This window comes from Magallana gigas, chromosome 8 (assembly GCF_963853765.1).
Source record: "Magallana gigas chromosome 8, xbMagGiga1.1, whole genome shotgun sequence".
NCBI classification, from domain to species: domain Eukaryota; kingdom Metazoa; phylum Mollusca; class Bivalvia; order Ostreida; family Ostreidae; genus Magallana; species Magallana gigas.
In genome coordinates this window covers 20,662,434-20,682,223 of record NC_088860.1, presented here as the reverse complement: position 1 = coordinate 20,682,223, position 19,790 = coordinate 20,662,434, and the positions used below count along the sequence as shown (strand labels likewise).

General features: G+C 32.0%; 2 protein-coding genes across 2 annotated transcripts; both read right to left on the bottom strand.

Annotated features, from left to right (window-relative positions):
* Nucleotides 1–2,598: 2,598 nt before the first annotated feature.
* LOC136270614 (uncharacterized) lies at nucleotides 2,599–6,076 on the bottom strand. Its single transcript, XM_066068847.1, has 2 exons — nucleotides 3,805–6,076; nucleotides 2,599–3,467 (listed from the first exon to the last, which is right to left on the bottom strand). Exons 1-2 carry the CDS (start codon nucleotides 5,783–5,785, stop codon nucleotides 2,887–2,889), a joined length of 2,562 nt encoding a protein of 853 aa, XP_065924919.1. The 5' UTR covers nucleotides 5,786–6,076; the 3' UTR covers nucleotides 2,599–2,886.
* A 175-nt stretch (nucleotides 6,077–6,251) lies between these two features.
* LOC105326096 (enolase-phosphatase E1) lies at nucleotides 6,252–16,383 on the bottom strand. Its single transcript, XM_066069052.1, has 14 exons — nucleotides 15,379–16,383; nucleotides 13,986–14,132; nucleotides 12,865–13,071; nucleotides 12,437–12,607; nucleotides 12,017–12,112; nucleotides 11,435–11,635; nucleotides 10,581–10,769; nucleotides 10,109–10,300; nucleotides 9,495–9,683; nucleotides 8,999–9,175; nucleotides 8,648–8,737; nucleotides 8,196–8,375; nucleotides 7,704–7,898; nucleotides 6,252–6,502 (listed from the first exon to the last, which is right to left on the bottom strand). Exons 1-14 carry the CDS (start codon nucleotides 16,001–16,003, stop codon nucleotides 6,252–6,254), a joined length of 2,910 nt encoding a protein of 969 aa, XP_065925124.1. The 5' UTR covers nucleotides 16,004–16,383.
* Nucleotides 16,384–19,790: the final 3,407 nt, after the last annotated feature.

The following is a 19,790-nucleotide window of genomic DNA, read 5'->3' as shown; positions in this document are numbered from 1 at the left end:
ATAAAAACGTGAAAAGGGGAGGGATATAAGGACCTGGGTGGAAGTTTGTCATCATGACGCAGCATTGATTAACAGGATTTGGGGGGTTTGATATTTTTATGGTCTTATGCAAACATACAACTATTTTGGTTGTTAAAGGTCGTCTCTCTTCAACATTAAGAAAGTTTAAAAGAAACTACTTCACATTAATTTACTTTTCGCATGGGATTTTATTTTTATGTACATGTAAGTAAATATTATTTCCGAGATAAATCAATTAAAAAAAAAGAAAAAAAAACATCAAGCAAAAATTTAATTTAGAGGATTGAACTGTGAAACTTTAGTGGTGTTGAAAATGTCAAATGTTATGTAAAAATGAATTATTTATAACACTTAACCACATCTGAGTGAGTAATTAAGATATATTGAAGCCGGGATAATGACTCTTTCTAAGCGATGTAATATTTTCCTACTAGGTATATACATGTATCTTTATTTGTTAATAAATTCTTTGATATATTAATATATGTTGCTGTTTAAACCAATGCATGTAGAATTGACCTTGACTAGAATCTATAATCAATAGTATTACAAATTCCTCCATCATCTAAAAGGATCATGTTTTTCTAGTTAACATACAGATAAAGTCAACTATTGAAGAGAATTAAATAGTTTAACAGTTAGACAAAATAAACAGACATCCATAATTTTGATTTCTTCCTCCTTTTTTAAATTAGTATTGTTAGGAGATCGCACAGTTCTTGGTGCTTTAAGAAGCCATAGATTTTTTAACTTCCTGGTGTCTTGCATTCATGTAAATGTACATGTTGCTAAAAGTATTTCATTTGTATCGCTTTCCAAGGACAGTTTGCATTAAATTGAGCTCTTCAACCAGGACAAATGTTATCACCGTGCAATTTCAGCATGATGTTATTACCATTTATTACCATTTTACTTCTAAATCCCAAATTAATTTGATTTCCCTTATACCGAGCATCAATAAACAGGTTTTTCATAAACATGTATAATCATGAAAATATCATTGTTTATTTACACTTTTAATGCTGTATACTACAGTATTCCATCCTAAACCTTGTTTTTTCCAACAATGAAGACTGGGTCTGACAGGGTGGTAATATATATCTTAAATTAATTACAAAAAAAAGGAAGAACATCTAAAACTTTTGGTTGCAATACTGTATATTTAAAAAAAAACTATGGCTTAAAACCTGAACATGAAAATATTCATAATTTTAATCTCATAAATAGTTTTTAAAAATGCCAATTGTTAAAATCCTCCTTTTAGAAGAAACAACGATTAATGCACACAATCGGATTATTATTTATCTTAAAATCAACGATATGTTATTTAGCTTGGCAAGTAGTTTATAATCTCTATTTGAATTAATATGGATTCTCGGCCCTTTCCGACAAGAATTTCGCGAAAACCTCAAATGAATCATGTTGTGTGATATTTATATTTCTATGTATCGGCATTCGAAATATTTCAAAAAGTGTATGGATCCAACCAATAATGAACTCAAGTCTCGTTTAACCAGATGCTCGGCTGTCTCCGTTAATCTCCGACAAGTAAGAGATACCAGGTCACGCGATAGCTTGATGATGCGACCTATAAATATAGACTGACTCTCTGCTTGTCGGAGATGTACGGAGACAGCCGATGGTTGAACGAGACTATAATGAACTCTGGCGTAGGAATACATACGACTGCATAAAACTTCTAAATTGTTCGTACTATTTAAAATCCGACTATTTCTTAGGTATTTATAAATAAGTTTCCTTTAGAAAATGCTTCAGCGTACATTACATCGAATTTATCGATTATTTTCAAGAACTAACTCTTGTCAGCGGTGATGATTTGTGCTTAGGTCCAAACACTGTTTCAGTTTCGGTTTGCCAGGTAACTGCATAGGAGAGTTGATTAAATCAACTCCCAAAAAGACTTTTTCTAATTATTGATTATTTACCGCCTTGGGATGAGTTCACACAAGGTTCAGCTGGGCAAAATGGTTTTGGAAAGGAAGGTTGTATTTTTTTTTAATATAATACTGTTAAATGTTCAATTAATTTTAATGATCCACCCGTGAACAAAGGCGTGACAGTACATTTTAACAACAATGAAAGCTCTTCATCAAAGGATGCTTCCTGCTAAGTTTGGTTAAATTTGGCCGAGTAGTTCTTGAGACGAAGTCAAACATGTGAAAAGTTTACAGACGAACAGACAGGATGACGGACCAAAATTCATCTGGCATTTTTATGATCAGAAACAAATGTACATCAATGATTTTACATAACAATATTGTTGCAAAAAGGGAGATAGTACAAAAAGATTCTGTCTTTTTAACGTCAGCGACTGGTCACATTCTGCTTATTTTCTTTGCTTCTTACGCGTACATTTAAATTGTTATCTTCATATATTATGAAGGCGTCGAACAAGGATATACATGTACATAGATAAGAAAAATGTTGTTAATGAGTAATACTCTAGGACAACAACAACACAGTTATATCAAATAATTATTTGTTTATTACAGATTTACATTTAAAATCTTTGTATATTAATCGAATAACAATTATCTTCTAAATACAATGTAATATAAAATTTTGAATACAGTCAAATAATATTGAATATCAAATCCTAGTATCAAATATATTGAATATCAAAATAAAATAATACATATTATGTATTCCTCATTTAAACTCTGTTTTCAAAATTAAAAGAGAACAAAAATATACATGTACTCCAAATTATACATACAAACAAATTAATATCACATTTGATATATCAAATTATACTTTTCAAACGCATATCCATTGTAATATCAGATATAATAATTATAACTTTTTATAAAGAAAGCAACGTTAATATTACTAATTATAGAGTTACTATAATATAAACAAATGACCACCGTCCCAATTTACCACCGTGCGCAGACAATTGAGTAACATCATTGTATTGTGCAGCTCTGCCCCATTTGCAGCGGTTTTATAGAGCAATGCCTCCAACACATCTTGATTTTCCAACCCGTACTCCTTGACCTGTCTCCTTGATAGTTTGCAATTTATTGTTCCATATTTCTCAACCATTTTATAAACAAACTCCTCATGAATCTTCTGGTTATAGCCGTGCTTTTCCAGACGCTTTACCAAGTTTTCAAAGCGATCGGAATAAATTAATTCACTAATGACATCTTGTGTACCATCAGCTTTTAAAGTTTCCTTCATTATGAGATAGTGTATACCTTGAACAGCATGCCAATAATCTCGATCCCTCTGTAAGTCCTTCATGAATTTAGTCGTGTTCTGTTGAAAGACTATCTTAATCATTCTTCTATTCAGCTGAAATGCGATTTCCCCGATGACTGTTTTGCCCAAGAATATTTCAGCACATTTCAATTTCAAATCAAAATCAATGCCCGTGTCACTTTTCATTACTTTGTCATAAATATAGCTCCGTGAAGGGACAACTGTAAAATATGACATTAAAAATATTTTGTTCGGTGATATAGAATGACAATGCATGTTCATATCAATTTCTCTTTATCAAAGAGATATTAAAAAAAAATTCGCAAGTCAAATCTAATTAGTGTGTTTTCAAATAATACCCATATAATTTAAAATTTCACAGCAAATATTTATGTTCAAAGGCACAATGAGTAATTAGAACTTCTGCAAACACTTTAAAAGAATACATAGGAAAAATCATAATTTTATCATTCTAATAACATTAGTTTTAGGCCCAAAAATAAAAGTTTAATAAAATGTTTAAAATAAAAACTATATACAATGTAATATCTAACTTGCCTTGGTTTGAGTTGTCATCTGGAAGTCTCTCTCTGTCTTTAGGAGTTGATGTCGCCACAGGTTCCAACACAGGTCTCAGGATTATAGGAGTTGAACTAGCGATAGGGTTTCCTATCATACCTTCCCCTGAGCTGTAATAGTTTGGTCGCTGGAGAACATCAAAGTCCTCTGCCTGCGGAACTACAGCATCCGTAGTATTTATATCTCTTCTCTTCCTTTGCTGATTAGAATGTTCGAACATTTCATATTGAGAGTCACTTTCCAAATTTATATCGTTTGTGTCAAATCCAATTTCATTGTAATGTTTTGGAAATCTTTCATCATGATCTCTTATGTTCACTAAAGGACCCTTCTCAATTTTATTATAAAACCCACTTTTTTGATCCTTTAATTTACCAATGTTTTTATTCCATACCTGCTTGGACGTACACTGAAAAAAGTGTTCCTTTTTGGTCGTAAGAATTTGATGATTTTGATCTTTGCAAGGCTGCAAACGGTTACCAATACAGCTGCCAGACAATTTTTCACGTTTTCTATAGTTTGCTCTTGTTACCATAGTAGTATTAGTTTTTAAGTCAGCATGTACAGATTCGGCAGAACTTGTCATATCAATTTCAGACTTCAAATTAGTAATATCCTCCATGTTAATTTGGTTGGTTTGGCCATCTGCTCTTCTATAATCTTGCCGATTTGGAGGAGTTCCTTTGTTTCTGGTGGACCTAGCATAAACATCCTTGTTGTTCTTAGGGTTAATATCCTCATCACTTGAAGAGGTGCCTTTGTATTTGATTCCTTGATACTGCGGTATTTTGGATCGAAAATGTTTGGATTTGCCTCCATTCAATATCGTTTTGTCATCCACTTTTTCGGAATATTTTTGAGTTTGTGAAAGCTGATCTTCTGGTACATGGTCAATCACTTTGTTCCGTCTTACATTTTTGGACGGCGACAAATACGAACGAATGATTCGTGATGAATTCTGTTGTACATCGTTATAGCGATATCCTTTTTCTGGACTGTTTGGAGTTCTTGCTTTACGATCATTCGAAATGCCTGATCTGACTGTCTCCTGCACATACTTTCGTGTGCCAATATCACTTAGCGATGTATCCATCATATTCTCAAGGAAATCCTCACATTCTGTAAATTTGTCCTGTTGATATTTTTTGTTTATATCCCCTGGAACAGTTCTTGGTCTGTATTTCACACAGTGTTGTTGTGCTACACCATTGTCTCCTACTCTTCTTTCAACTGTGTATTTTCTGTTTTCTTGAGACATTTTCGTTTGGTTTATATCATCATCAATAATATGGAGATCTTTCGTTTTGGGTAATCTTGATTTACCATTTACAACTAAGAAGTGGGAATCTTGGTTGTTTTTTGGTAAATTTGATACAAGCATAGTTTGGTACTCACTATTCAATGGACGAGGTATTTTTGAGAGTCCAAGGGATCTATCTTGTTTCACTTTTGAAATGTTGTGCTCCAATTCATATTTGTCTTTGTATGCTTTCACAGTATTTGACTGCTGGTTGTCATTCTTCACAGAGCCAACTTCTACGTCATGAGGTTTATATTCCATACTGCTTTCATCTGATTTTTCTGGTAAGATGTTATCTGTTGATACATAAATATTCGCATCAACGTCAGGTACATGGTAAGCCTGGAATTTCTCTTGATATTTTTCTTCAAAAAGGCATGTTTCATTTGCATTCTTTATTTGAATATTTTCCTCGTCTGAAGATTTGATCATGTAATCTTTTGTATTAACACCAACTGTGCTGTATTGTTTTGCTTGTTCTTTGATATCGTTTGACTTCTCTTGAAACTTAGCGGTTGTAATTTTCTTTTGCGAAACTATTGTAAGATGTTCCTCTAAACCTTTCAGTTCATCATTTACATTAGCCTGTGGTTCTTTGTTAGTTCGTTCCTGTTCTATTTGTTTCAGTAATCCGTTGGTATATTTAGTATCATGCTGCATACTTTCAATACATCCTTCATTTTCAACTAAATCCAAAGAACAACTAACTGGATTGCTGCTTTCAGTAACTCTTTGTTGATTTTCTTGAATATCTGTTTGCTTAAATGTGTAACCTTGTTGGATTTTGACTTCTTCGTCTACTTCCCTTTGCAATTTTTCTTGGTGAATTGCCAATTTGAAATTAACATCTTCTGCCTTTAGGTGTGATACACTTTTTTTAACATCGTAATTCCCGATGTCATCTTCCAACGCTAGGGCATCTTTTACATATCCCTCGCCTGTCAGTTGTTTTGTACCTGCAATAACGTATACATAGCGATTAACCATACTAGCATTTGCCTCTTTTTACATGCTTTTACATATTACGTTGGTTTTATAGACATGATCCGACATTTTAAAAGTAATTGCATACATTGGCTTGTTTGTAGTTTAATTATATAAAAGAGCGCCAATTTTTATGACACCATTACAGATATGGTATAGATGCCTCATGATATCCGTTTATGTCCGTATAATCATAATATTTACCATCTTCTTTGCTTTGCATTTTCTGTTGCAATTTTTCCAACTTGGCAGCCTCTTCTGTCTCTTGATACAGATAGGCAAACTTCAAATTATCATCCTCGGTGTCGTCTTTGTTAACAACAGAACATCCATCACCCTTAGCAGCTGGAACGTCTTTTACACTTTCAGTAGGTGGTAGTTGTTTTCTTTCCGCTACAAAAAGATTTGAGATTTTTTTTTGTTTATTTTATTAAAATAGTCTCAGGTAATACATTTTGGAAAGAATATTATAGTATACAAGAACATCCCTGCTGCTATTATTTGTTTAAAATGACGATTACTATTGTAATATTTTTATTTATATCAATCATTTCCAAGCTATTATGCCGTATATAATGGTCACCATATACATGTATTTTTAAGTGAAAATGTAAGAGAAAAGTAAACAATAAAGCACAAGTACCATAAAAATTTTGTGTTAATTAAACTATTCATTTTCTGAATTATAAATGATTTTCCTCGACCTGTGATTAACAACCAAAAGATTGTCGTTTCAAACTGCCAAATTGATGAAGATGTACACACTTTAGGGAGAAGAATGAAATAAGGTATGCATTCAGCCTATTTCCATTCAATATGTATACATGGAAAAAAAATTGTCAAAATATCATTCATATATATATATATATATATATATATATATATATATATATATATATATATATATGTGTGTGTGTGTGTGGGGGGGGGGGGCATTTTAAGGATGATTTATACCGAAATGTCCAAAAATTATTTCGTCATATATCTCATGATTCGTTTCACTTAATCTCTAAAACACAAAAGTCAACATCTTGAACAACTCTCATTAAATTCTAAAACCTTTCCACAATCAAAGATTTCACGAATCAAGGAATCATATGAATAAACTAGTAATTTTAAAAAGCTATTTTTGTGGAAGTTGATAAAATACTTGTACCCTGTTCATTTTTTGTTAAACTGCAAAACCCCTCAAAATGAAGACAATTGTTACATATATAAATCTTGACGTCATATCTGAAATAATGGGTATCTTGTGTTAAATATATAACAATGACAGTCTCATCCTCACAAAGCCACACACCTTACCTTAATATGGCATATACATAAGAAAACAGCGCATTTGCCTTTTTTTTCCATGTGTCAGCATACGTTGATGTTATTTCAAAGGCACAATAATCGTTTAAAAAGGCTGCTTATTTTGAAATTAGAAAATAAAGTGTAAATCCAATTCGTTCACATATACTAGTTTAAAAAATATCCAAAATTAAAACCACTTTTTGAAACTTTTTAAAATAGTGAAAAGATGGCTTATGCTCAGGAAATTAAAGGTTTAATATTGTAATTTTTTGGGGGGAAGGGGGTGTATCATCAATACCTTTACTGGTGCCTCCACTTTCTATTTCGTTTTGCATTTTCTGTTGCGCCAATTTGCTATCCCCTTTTGTCTTTAAACGTATTGAGCTGCTTTTAGCATTGTCTTCTTTGGTGCTGTTGGTAATAGCAACAGAATCATCTTCATCCTTTGCTTGGACGTACTCTACACTTTTATTGGTTGGTAGTTGTTCTATGACTGTAATAAAGAATTCGGTTTTTAGTGAACATTTTCATGTTTTTTGGAATTTAAAAAAACAATATGAATATTCTATTTATTTATGACTTGAATTTCTTTAGCAAGCAATTTTGTTATCAAAATTGTAATCATGTCCATACTTATGCAAGTATAAGGCCTTCCATTACCATTAATCGCTTTAAAGTAATATACAAAAACATATCTTTTTGAGACGCATTCAGATATAGTGTATACGTTTGGTTTAAAGAAACACTGTCTATATTTGGTATCAGCATCACTATTGTAAACTACATGTACCATCCAGTTTCCTTTGCATTTCCTGCTGAGAGTTCACCGATCTGGCTTCTTCTACTTTCTCTAAACGCTGCGATGAGCTATTGTCAACGGTGCCTTTACCAGTATTGTTGGTTATAGAAACGGACTCTTTCTCAGGCTTTTTTGGGGCGACTCCCACATTTTTCTTGATTTGCAGTTGTTCTGTGATTACAGTGAAACATCAAGTGATTAAAAAATTCTTTGATATCTAAGTTAATTATATTGTGCGCGTATCTAATTTAACTGTATTAAGTTTAAAACATGATCATTACTAATCTCTTTGTCACCAATACATGGATTATACTTATTTCAAGTCAACAGAAATAGAGCGAATCAGAGTCATAACTTGTTTTTGATTGGACTTGGAGAAAAACCCATCATTGTATATAGTTATATTAGGTGTAAAGTGAAATTTTGTCGAAGTTTGGTATTACCTTCACTGGCAAGTTTATGAACAACAAAATCTCTAACTCCCATAGCTGAAGCAGTATCTTTTCTTTCATCGGTTGCTAATTGTTCTGTTACTGCAATAGAGTATTCCTTTTCGTCATGTCATAAAATAATGTTATTAAAACCCTTAAAGCTTCACAGGATTTGATCACATGACCAACCAAGTTTTTATCCAAGTTATCTTTTGAACGTGTTGTTTATTTCTTAAATGAAAAGACCCCAAAATAACCATTCTTAAAAAATGTATTAATATAAAAACAAATATATTTTAGCAGATTAAAGCAAAATCATGACATTTCGATATTTGGTATAGGTGCTACCTTTGTTACCTTTACCTCCATCAACTTTCTTTTGAATTTCCGGTTGAGAAATCACTGACTGGGCATCATCTTCTGTTTTCAAACTCTCTGGGCTATTTCCAAAAGTGTCTTCTTTGGCAATCTTTGTAACAGCAACAGAACCCTCTTGATTTCTGTTTTCTACATCATCCTTTTCCTTGGTTAGCAGCTGTCCTGTAATTACGGTGAAACACCAAGTGATAGAAAAACGATCCTTTGATTTCTAAGATAATTACACTGTATCGAACTTGACAGTATTAGTTTTATAAAAACGATTATTACTAATCTTATTGTCATCAATACATGTATTTTACTCATTTTAAGTCAGCAAACATTGTGCGAATCTGGGTGTTAACTTGTTTTTCATTGGGCTTTGAGAAATTACTCGTCTCTTTTTTTTAGACGGGTATGTAGATATCTTAGGTTTAAATTTAAACCTAAGATATCTACATACCCGTCTAAAAAAAGAAATTTAGTCGAAATTTGGTATTGCCTTTGCTGGCCGGTTTGCTTTGAATTTCCTCATCTGAATTTGCTAATTTGTTATCATCCTCTGACTCTGGATAGAGAGATATATTTTTGTCACCATCTTCCTTGATACCCTCATTAAGAAGAGTAGAAGCTCTATCTTCCATAGCTGGAGCGTCATCTTTTCTTTCATTGATTGCTAACTGTTCTGTGACTGCAATAAAGTATTCCTTGTTTGCTAAGCGATGACTTTTTGGGGATAATTATGTCATAAAATAATGTTTTTAATTATAATAATTCCGTGTATGTTTCAACTAGTAAAACTAGTATTCCTTAGTATAAAAAAAACAATTACTTGTGAAACATTTTCAAGTCGCATTATGTTCAAATAAAATAAATATCAATGTTAAAAAGTTCACCGAGATATGAACTTGGTTGAATTGGTAAGTGATCAAATCTACTGATAAGCCCTTCGGGCGTCACAGAATTTAATCACGTGACCAACCAAGTTTATATCCCAATGAACTTTTCAACGTGCCGTTTATTTTTTAAATGAAAATATATTACTATATTATTATAACAAATATATTTTTGATTAAAGCAAACTAAAGACATTTCGATATTTGGTATAGGTGCTACCTTTGTTACCTTTACCGCCATCGAATTTCTTTTGAATTTTCTGGTGAGAAATCACTGATTGGGCATCATCTTCTGTTTTCAAACTCTCTGAGCTATTTTCAAAAGTGTCTTTTTTGACAATCTTTGTAATAGCAATAGAATCCTCTTGATTTCTCTCTTTTACATCATCTTTTTCCTTGGTTGGCAGCTGTCCTGTAATTACAGTGAAACACCAAGTGATAGAAAAACGATTCTATGATATCTTAGATAATTATACTGTATCGAACTTTACTGTATTTAGTCTCAAAAACGATAATTACTAATCTTTTTGTCATCAATACATTTATTTTACTAACTTTAAGTCAGCAAATACTGTGCGAATCTGGGTCAAAACTATTTTTTATTGGGCTTTGAGAAATACCCGTCTCTCTTTTTTAGACGGGTATGTAATATCTTAGGTTTAAAGTGAAATTTAGTCAAAATTTGGTATTACCTTTGCTGGCCGGTTTGCTTTGAATATCCTCATCTGAATTTGCTAATTTGTTATCATCTTCTGACTCTGGATAGAGAGAGATATTTTTGTCATTATCTTCCTTGATGCTTTCATTAAGAAGAACAGAATCTCTAACTTCCATAGCTGAAGCGTTATCTTTTCTTTCATTGGTTGTTAATTGTTCTGTGACTGCAATAAAGTATTCCTTTTCGCTTATTTTAAAAATGACTCGCTAATAATGTCATAAAATGATGTGGGTTTTTTTTTATTATTCCTTGCATGTTTGAACCAGTAAGATTAGAATTAATTCCTAATTATCAAAATAATAACTATTACTAGTGAAACTTTTTCAAGTCAGTTATGTCCCAAAAACATTTAAATTTTTAATATTTACATTTGCAAATATGTTTCCTTATATGAACCTATAGAATGCTGCAACCGTTGAATTCTGTGTAAAATTTTTGATGACGTCATCATGATAATCGCACACGCTTGCCGCTTGACTGTTGCATTATAGTAAACATTGAAAACACGGTTATCTTAATGAATCTGAACGGTTTAAAACGTAAATATAAGTAAAATAAAACATCAATGTTAAAAAGTTCACCGAGATGTGAACTTGGTTGGTACGTGATCAAATCTACTGAGCAGCCCTTCGGCCTTCACATGATTTGATCACGTGACCAACCAAGTTTATATCCCATTGAACTTTTCGACGTGCTGTTTATTCCTTAAATGAAATTATAATACCCCAAAATAACGAATCTTTTTGAAATGTGTCAAAATAATAATAGGACAAATATGTTTGAATTAAAGCAAAATCAAGACAATTCGGTATCTAGTATGAGTGTTACCTTTGTTAACTTTGCTGTCATCCAGTTTGCTTTGCATTTTCTGTTGAGAACTCGCCGATGTGGAATCATATTCCATCTGCAAACACACTGAGCTATTTTCAACAGTGTCTTCTTCGGCAATCTTTGTAACAGCAATAGAATCATCTTGATCATTGTCTTCTACATTTTCATCATTTTTCTTGGTTGGCTTTTGTTCCGTGACTTCAATGATATAACACAATTTTTGAAAGCATTTATGCGAGATACTTTGGTATTTATGGTAATAAAATCTCTATTAAACTTTGCTTATTAATTATTGAATGTAACCATTTGTCATTTTCTTTTTTGTTATTAATGTATGTATCAAAGATTCAAGTACAACAAATTCATTGCGTATCAAAGTCATTATTTGTTTTCAGTGGGATTTACAAAAGTGTACCCGTCTTCCTTTTAGTAACAGGTATACGTATACGTTAGGTGAAAATTTGTTGATGTTTCGGTGTAATTTTACCTTTTTTCTACCCTTTTATCATTAAATTCGCTTATTTGCCAGTTTCACATCAACCTCTGTCTCTGGACAAAAGGAAATATCATTATCATTACCTTCCTCGGTATTCTTATTAAGAATTACAGAACTCCCGTCTCCCTTAGCAGTAGCATCTTCTACACTCTCCTTCATTGGAACCGTTGATTCTGCGACTGCAATGATATATTTAATTTTTTTTTTATAAAATAATTGTTAGATTGAAATTTTGAAACAAATTGGAATCCAAAGCATATACCAATAACTTATTTGTTTTATCTAGACAACTAACCATGACTAATTATTTGCTATCAATATCACAATTATGTCCAGTTCAGCACTTTTTTGTATATTGCGTACCATGGGCACTTCACTACGTACACTACATTATAAAATTTATCTTGGTAGAACAAATAGGACCGTTTCCTTTCTTATACGGTTATATAGGTATCTTCTCTTTTTTGAAACAAAATCCTGTCGAGGTTTGGTAAAACCATTACCTTTTGGGACCATTCCATTGTCTAATTCGCCCTGCATTTCGCCTCCTACAGTTTCTGGATTAAGAGTCCTTAATTCAACACTGCCTTCCGTGTTATTAGTAACCACAGACTTCGTATTTTCCATAGCTGGAGAGTCTTCTACACTTTCATTGGCCAGCAGTAGCTTTATTTCTGCAATAAAAATATTATTTTCGTTGTGTATCTCAAATAATAATAAGTAATCATTAAAGTTCATAAGTTTTCATCAATAATATGATCAATGATTATTATTATTTCAGTCTGACCATTATTCTGTGTATCATGGTGACATTGCTTTTTGTTCTTGAGGAAACTAAGTAGGATCGTCTCTTTTGAGACGGCTATAAAGATATATATATTTTCCGTTTCTTTAAAATAAAAATTTGCCGAAATGTTGGTAAAATTGTTACCTTTGTTAGATATCCCATTGTCTAGTTCGCCTTGCATTTCCTCTTGAAAATTTGCAAATTTGGAGTCTGAGACAGTTTCTGGAATAGGATTAATCATTTTAACATTGTCTTCCCTGGTGTTGTTAATAATAACACCAGAACCATCTTCATTCTTGGCTAGAGCTTCCTCCTCACTTGAATCGGTCGGCAGTTGCTCTGTACCTGTACCTATAATACGAAAATAATTTAAGTTATTTTTTTATTTCAAATTTTAAAAGAAAATAATATACAAATATTTATTTATTACTTGTTTGTTTTATCTAAATAAGTAATTATAACTTTTTTATTTCGTTTAGTTTAAGAAATATTTATTATCACTATAATTATGATTAGTTTGAAGCAGAAATCATGCCACGTAAAATAGTCAAATTACATGTAAAATTAATCACAGAAATAAGGAATAAGGAATCATTCTTTGAGGATTATGAGGTGATAATTTCGGTCGGGGCGTGATCAAATCTATCATAAAGCCCTTCAGGCTTTTTTTTTTATCAAATCTATCGTAAAGCCCTTCGGGCCTTATTGGATTTGGTCACGCCCCGACCGAACTTATCACCTCATAATATTCAAAGAACGGTTCCTTATTACTTACATTTATATTATTTTAAACCATCGTACGATTAAATATCCAAATATAAGTAAGCAAACCCCGCTGGCACTTCAATTTGGCGTCATTTGAAGTTATGGGTTATACAGTACAAAATAGATACGTAATGTTCTCACAGGCAAAGACACTGGGAAATGTATATGTATATATAAGCAAAATATAGTCACCACTCTAGATTTCTAATTAAACTGATATTGATAATATCCGCGTAAAATCGCGAGAAGCACATTACTCGATTTTTTAAAAATCTCGCTTTTATTTTTCGGACATATGTAGTTCATGAAACAATGATAAAAATTAGGTATTCACGATTTTACGTTCTCGCGATTTGATAGAAAAAAACGGTTGAATCGCAGAATTAAGTACAGCGTAAAATAAGTAACCAACAGTAATTAAGACGCACTTATATGTACTACTGCTATTTAATCGTGCAGTGTAATCGATACTAATCATGTCGGTTCTTTGGCATTATCACCTTTGCTAACTTCACTGTCTTGTTGACTTTTCATTTCCTCCAGGAAATTTGTCAGTTTGACAACTTCTTCTGACCCTGGATATAGGGAAGTGACGTTAATTATACTTTCATTATAATCACTGTCTTCGGATGGCGGATGCCTTGTGCCTGCAATAAAAAAGAATGAATTTTTTCAATGTTATATTTTGAATATTTTCAGGTTAAAATCTCATTAAATACAGATATAATATGTCACTTGTATTTCCCCAAAACAAAAATAAGTTGATGATTGAAAGTTATTACTTTTTTTGGTTAAAAATACTTCCTAGATCCAACCATATCTCATCTATGGAAACCATGCATTTTAATTGTATTTTTTTTTCAAAGAAGGATACCCCGATTTATTGAACATTTAAAAAAAACCTAAATTAAAGACGTTTAGATTGCGTTATACTAAATCCACATTTAAGAAAAGTATAGTATAGTTTTAATAGTAGTAAATTTAATTCAATTCAAATAAGACGATGTCATTTTCGTTGCTAGGGAGACTGGATGCATGGTCAACACATCACCAGTCAAATCTACCTTAACATTTTATATATGGTTATTCAAGTCTTTTAAAACTATTATTCTTACTACATGTAGTCTTAATACAATTTATTCTTGACCATACATACCTTTTTATGGGTATACTGTCACAGTCGTGGGAGATACATGTAAGTCATGCAATGTTAATGTTATTTTGTTCGTTATGTCATGATGTTAAATTGTGAAATTCACTACCTACCTTGCCACTGCCAGAAGCTTTTTACTGGGGGGGGGGGGTACATATGTACATATGAAATGTATTTTTACTTTGCGCAATTTGTGTATCATTTATTAACAAGTTTAACATCATCTGGAAAACTACATGGTAATTTGTCACTTTGCACTTGCACTATTAAATTTGAATATGTGTTCAAATATAAATAACAATCAAATGCTTTATGGGTTTTTGGCAACGAGTTAACGGACATCCTTTTGATACAAAATGATTCTTTTTAAAGGGCCATTACGCCAAGATTTTGTTGATTGAAATTTGCTCGTTTTCCATTAGATCCTAATTAAATTATGAAAAAAATAGAGCACAGGCCTACTATATAAAATAGAAGAAATGAAGTTCTGAAAATGACACTATTTGAAGATTTCGGTTAGCTATATGTACACTATATATCAAATGTTAAATATTGGTTAAAATTCAGTTTTGTAAAATATATATACCGTATGAAAACAATTTCTGAAAGAAATATTGGATATGATATGGTATTTTTATGTATAATTTTCAGAATCTTATAGATCCTATCCTTTAAGTGTTTTACCTGCCTCATTCCCTCAATTTCTTTGAAGTTTATTTCAGGGGAAAATTAAGGCCTACCTGCTCCAAGCATTTGTTGATAAAAATCCTGGGAATCATTTTGACGTGCAAAAGTTCTCAGCGCTGACATCTCCTCTTTTAACTCCTTTACAACTTCTACAAGCTCTGTAGGGGAATCATTTTGACGTGCAAAATTTCTTAGAGCTGCCATCTCCTCTTTTAACTCCTTTACAACTTGTACAAGCTCTGTATGGGAATCGTTTGTTCGTGCAGAAATCTCCTCTTTTAACTCCTTTACAACTTGTACAAGCTCTGTATGGGAATCGTTTGTTCGTGCAGAAATCTCCTCTTTTAATTCCTTAACAACTTGTACAAGCTCTGTGATCTGAGTACTGTATTTTTCTCTAGTTTCAGCGACAATGTTGCGAAGATCTCGTAGATCAACCGCCATTTTGTCAGTCTGTAGCTTTAGCAACAAGACGGTTTGTCCATAGACTCCATCCCGCTGTTCATCCATTTTCCGCACCATCTGGGCCATTAATTGCGAGAAGACTCGAATCTCTGCAGTAAATTTACAATTTTCTTCTGAATGTTCCAAGATTTTGTCCGGATGACGGGCATCTTCTTCCTCTGCTGAAACAGCTAAATCCTCGGCATATAACGTGGATATATCCTCAAGCGACATGACTTAATGAATATTTACAATCAAAACGCGATACAATATCAAATTATCCTTATTAAGAATACTTAAAAATTATAACAAAAATATATTAAAACGCGATAAAATAACAAATTATCTTTACTAAAATACTTAAAAATTATCAAAGAAAAACGGAGGTTCTTGTAGATGCGCTGACGATGGACAATACACAGATATTGATAAAGTTCTTCAACAGAAAGTGAATTCAGTTATATTCTGATCTAGAATATAAATCTCTAAAGAAAAATTTAGAAATCCTCTCCTGGTAAACACATATATTCACACAGAAAATATGCGTTTAGCCTGCGATTAAATTCCGAAATGATTTTGACTGCTTCCACTGTAGCAGGGAATTTGCAATCTGATTATTGTGACGTCATAACAAAGAGACAATGTTATTGTGACGTCATGGTATTTTTTAGTCAATAACCATTCCATATTTAGAGGTTGCGTCATCTAGCTATCACACTGACCTGTTAATAAAGTGATCATGGTGATGCAAAGCGTAATGTGTGCACAAACAGTGAAATGCTAACAAGTCGCAAGTTTTTCTTTTTGCGTATATATTATGAGAAAATCAGAACTTTTGTTTTTAATCATTCAATTCTGAAGTAATTTTCAGTGATACATGTACATGTATCAAACATATGTTCATGTATAAAAACTCTGTCCCAAGATATTTTGGATTCACGTTTGGACGATTTTTAATAAAAATACACTTCAATGTGAAAGAAGTGCAATTGAAATAGTTGAAAGGGATATTTTCCAAGATAATTTCATTGACACATTATCATCTTTCACTCGGAAAAATTCACAGGAACGAAAACAGATTTCTTACGGAGATTTATAATGGGGAATGTTTACATATTTTCTCCATTCGGAATACACTCGGAATACATCGCGCAATATTTCAACGTTATCATCCGGGCTTGCTGCAATGCAAAATCTCCGTAGACATCACATTTTTTAGCATTGTATTGAAACCTGATAAGCTAACAGGGGCGTTTTGACTGAGAAATCTTGGAAATTTTTCATACTTTTGAATGAACATCGTTTGGATCCTGAGGTATTTATAAATATCAAACAATTAAGCCAAACGTGAATCCAAAATATCTTGGGACAGAGTATAACTACATTTATTAAACTTTCTATTGTAGATTTATTTTACAACTTGGTTCGCCATCATAAATCCTACATTCCTTTGAAAGGATTGAACTTTGCTTGGTCCCTTACCTATCCCAGTTTTGTTCTGTTCGGTTGCCTAATAATTTTTACAGAATTACTGTAATGACCTCGAATCACAAGATGGAATTCTAAAAATAAGTTCCCTATTCCAGGCCTCACCTTGTGGTTCCCCTACAGCTCGACAGAGAATATAGAATGAGAGTCTTAAGATTATCCTGCATTTGTAAATTAGATGACAGGCCCTTCAAAGATAATTAGGACCATAATCTAAGTTTTACATATAATGCTGCGACAATCAAATAAAGCTCGAATTCCAATAGATCAAGCTTGAAAAAAACCCATTGCTATTATATAGGACAGTAGATGTATATTTACCATTTTCTGAATAAAGGACAGTAGATGTTTGTTTTTGTTTGTTTGTTTGTTTTTTTTTGGCCATTTTATGAATACCAATGAATACAAGGCATGGCATATATGTACATTTAGCAAAATGACTATATTCAAAAAATAAGTATCGGTAACTGATGTTCGTGTATTTTCGAATGGCGGCAGATTGGCTTAACTCCCTTTCCGTGAGACTATATGACTATATGAACTCTTGCACGCGCTCAGCAAAACATTCTATGACAGGAATACAAACATTATTAACCCCCCCCCCCCATAAATAACTAGATTTAAAAAAAATAGAGGTTTAATAAAAAGAACGTGCATGAGTTATTGTTGCTAGCCACTGTTTGGGTTTATGAAACTCTAACAATGCAAAATACTCATTTTTCTGTTGGATACCAACATATTTGAAAAAATTATCTTCATGTAGAGAAACTTTGAATGTTAAATGTGTTGAATGTAAATTCATGCCTTATGTGATGATGTTTAGGCATTTATAAATAGTTACTTTTGAAGAGGTAAAGGAGAACATCCATAAATATAATTGCTCACCATGCTGGGTTTTTTTCTGGAGGTGCAATTTATTGCGTTTCCCTATCAAAAAATATTGTACATTAATATTGCGGGTTTTTTTTTTTCAGTTTATGGGTATATAAATAATTTTTAAATTTAGAATATATTGGGTAGAATTTTTTTCATCCTAGCTAGCCATAGGTTCTCAGCCCACTCCACTCCCTTTGGGAATATTAAAAAATATCACAATTTTAGCAAAAATTTCAGCCCACAAAAAAAATCAAGCAGTTTTCACCTTTTTTTTAAATTGTCGGAAACTTTTGTAAATTTGCATCAGCATTAAAAGTTTTCAACTGTTATGTAAAAACAACTATTCAAAAAGCTGCATTTTTATTGTCTTACAAGTACACTCGAACCTGAAACTAAATACCAGTGGAATTTAGAATGCTTATCCTTTAGACTATTCTAATTGAGAAACGCTAGACAATATATAAAGACAATTAAGAGAGCATCGGCTTTTTTTTAAATAAACAAAGAAGATATTTTGACATGTTTTATGTCTCCTTTTAATTACAGATACCATCCCTCAGATCTAGATGGTGTTTCTCTTAGATTGTGAGAATCTAATTATACCTTAGATCTTTACAACTAGCTCTCATATCAGTTAATCAGATCATTTTTTAGAGTCCTTTGGTGATTTCTTTTTTTAAAAAATTCGAATTGCTCAGAAGGTCACCTGGATAAAATGGGATTATTTTGTCGTTAATGGTGCAGAAATTTTATCTTTGCCCCCCATAAAAAAACTTTGATCTGAATCTAATTGTTTGGGGTGACGTCAGCAAACGGACAAAATACTTATCAATCCGGTAAACACAAAACTGTTGCTTGTTAGTATCTAAACAATGGTCAAGCTTATCTTTATTGTTTTAGTTTTCGAGATAATCAAACAAACATCCACCTGTTCCGAAGTTTGGCATCCAGGTGAGAAAACGCACCTGGGGAATCCACAACAAATAAAACAATATATATCATTTTCAATATCAACTAATTATAGCATATCGTCAGAAGTGAAAAAGAAAAATGAAGAATTCAAAACTTAAAAAAAAATGAAACGTAGGACCACTTGAATAATTGAAACGTAAGATCAATTATTATTAAATGTTCATCATTAGCAAAATTGAAATTGGATTTGTTGATTTGTTAAACGATACTTGAATCCCTTATACAGTAGAATTTGAAAGCAAATATTAACATATGTGTAAGTTGAAACATCGGCGAAATAATCCCCTGAAGCATTACTCAGGTCTTGGAGTCTCTCTTTCGTAAAATAAACTTAATGAAACAAAACCTTCATTTAAACTTGATACTTATTTATTCAATTTTGATTAACAATCATAAGAATGGTATAAAAACAAGATACATACACATCATACATAATCATGAATATATGTAACAAAATATTTAATAAATGACTTTAAGTGAAAAGTCAATAAGAACTCACTCTACAACTAAAGCTTTTCCATGCAAGTTATTACTACAAGAGTTTATTCACTCAATTAAATTCACTCAAAAATAGTTGATATATCATTGTGTGATAATAAAAAAATGGATGTACTTGTAAGGAAAATTAGTCAAATTTTTCAGGAAAAATATATTACTGATAAAGCAAATAGCAAATGTTTTTTAA

Coding starts and splice junctions, on each gene's coding strand:
- LOC136270614 (XM_066068847.1), bottom strand. CDS start 5,785: ATGCAGCATGATACTAAATATACCAACGGATTACTGAAACAAATAGAA. Junction 3,468..3,804: donor AGATGACAACTCAAACCAAG/GCAAGTTAGATA, acceptor CATATTTTACAG/TTGTCCCTTCACGGAGCTAT.
- LOC105326096 (XM_066069052.1), bottom strand. CDS start 16,003: ATGTCGCTTGAGGATATATCCACGTTATATGCCGAGGATTTAGCTGTT. Junction 9,684..10,108: donor TGGCGGTAAAGGTAACAAAG/GTAGCACCTATA, acceptor ACTTTATTGCAG/TCACAGAACAGTTAGCAATC. Junction 8,738..8,998: donor TCAAAAGAAAGTTGATGGAG/GTAAAGGTAACA, acceptor ACTCTATTGCAG/TAACAGAACAATTAGCAACC.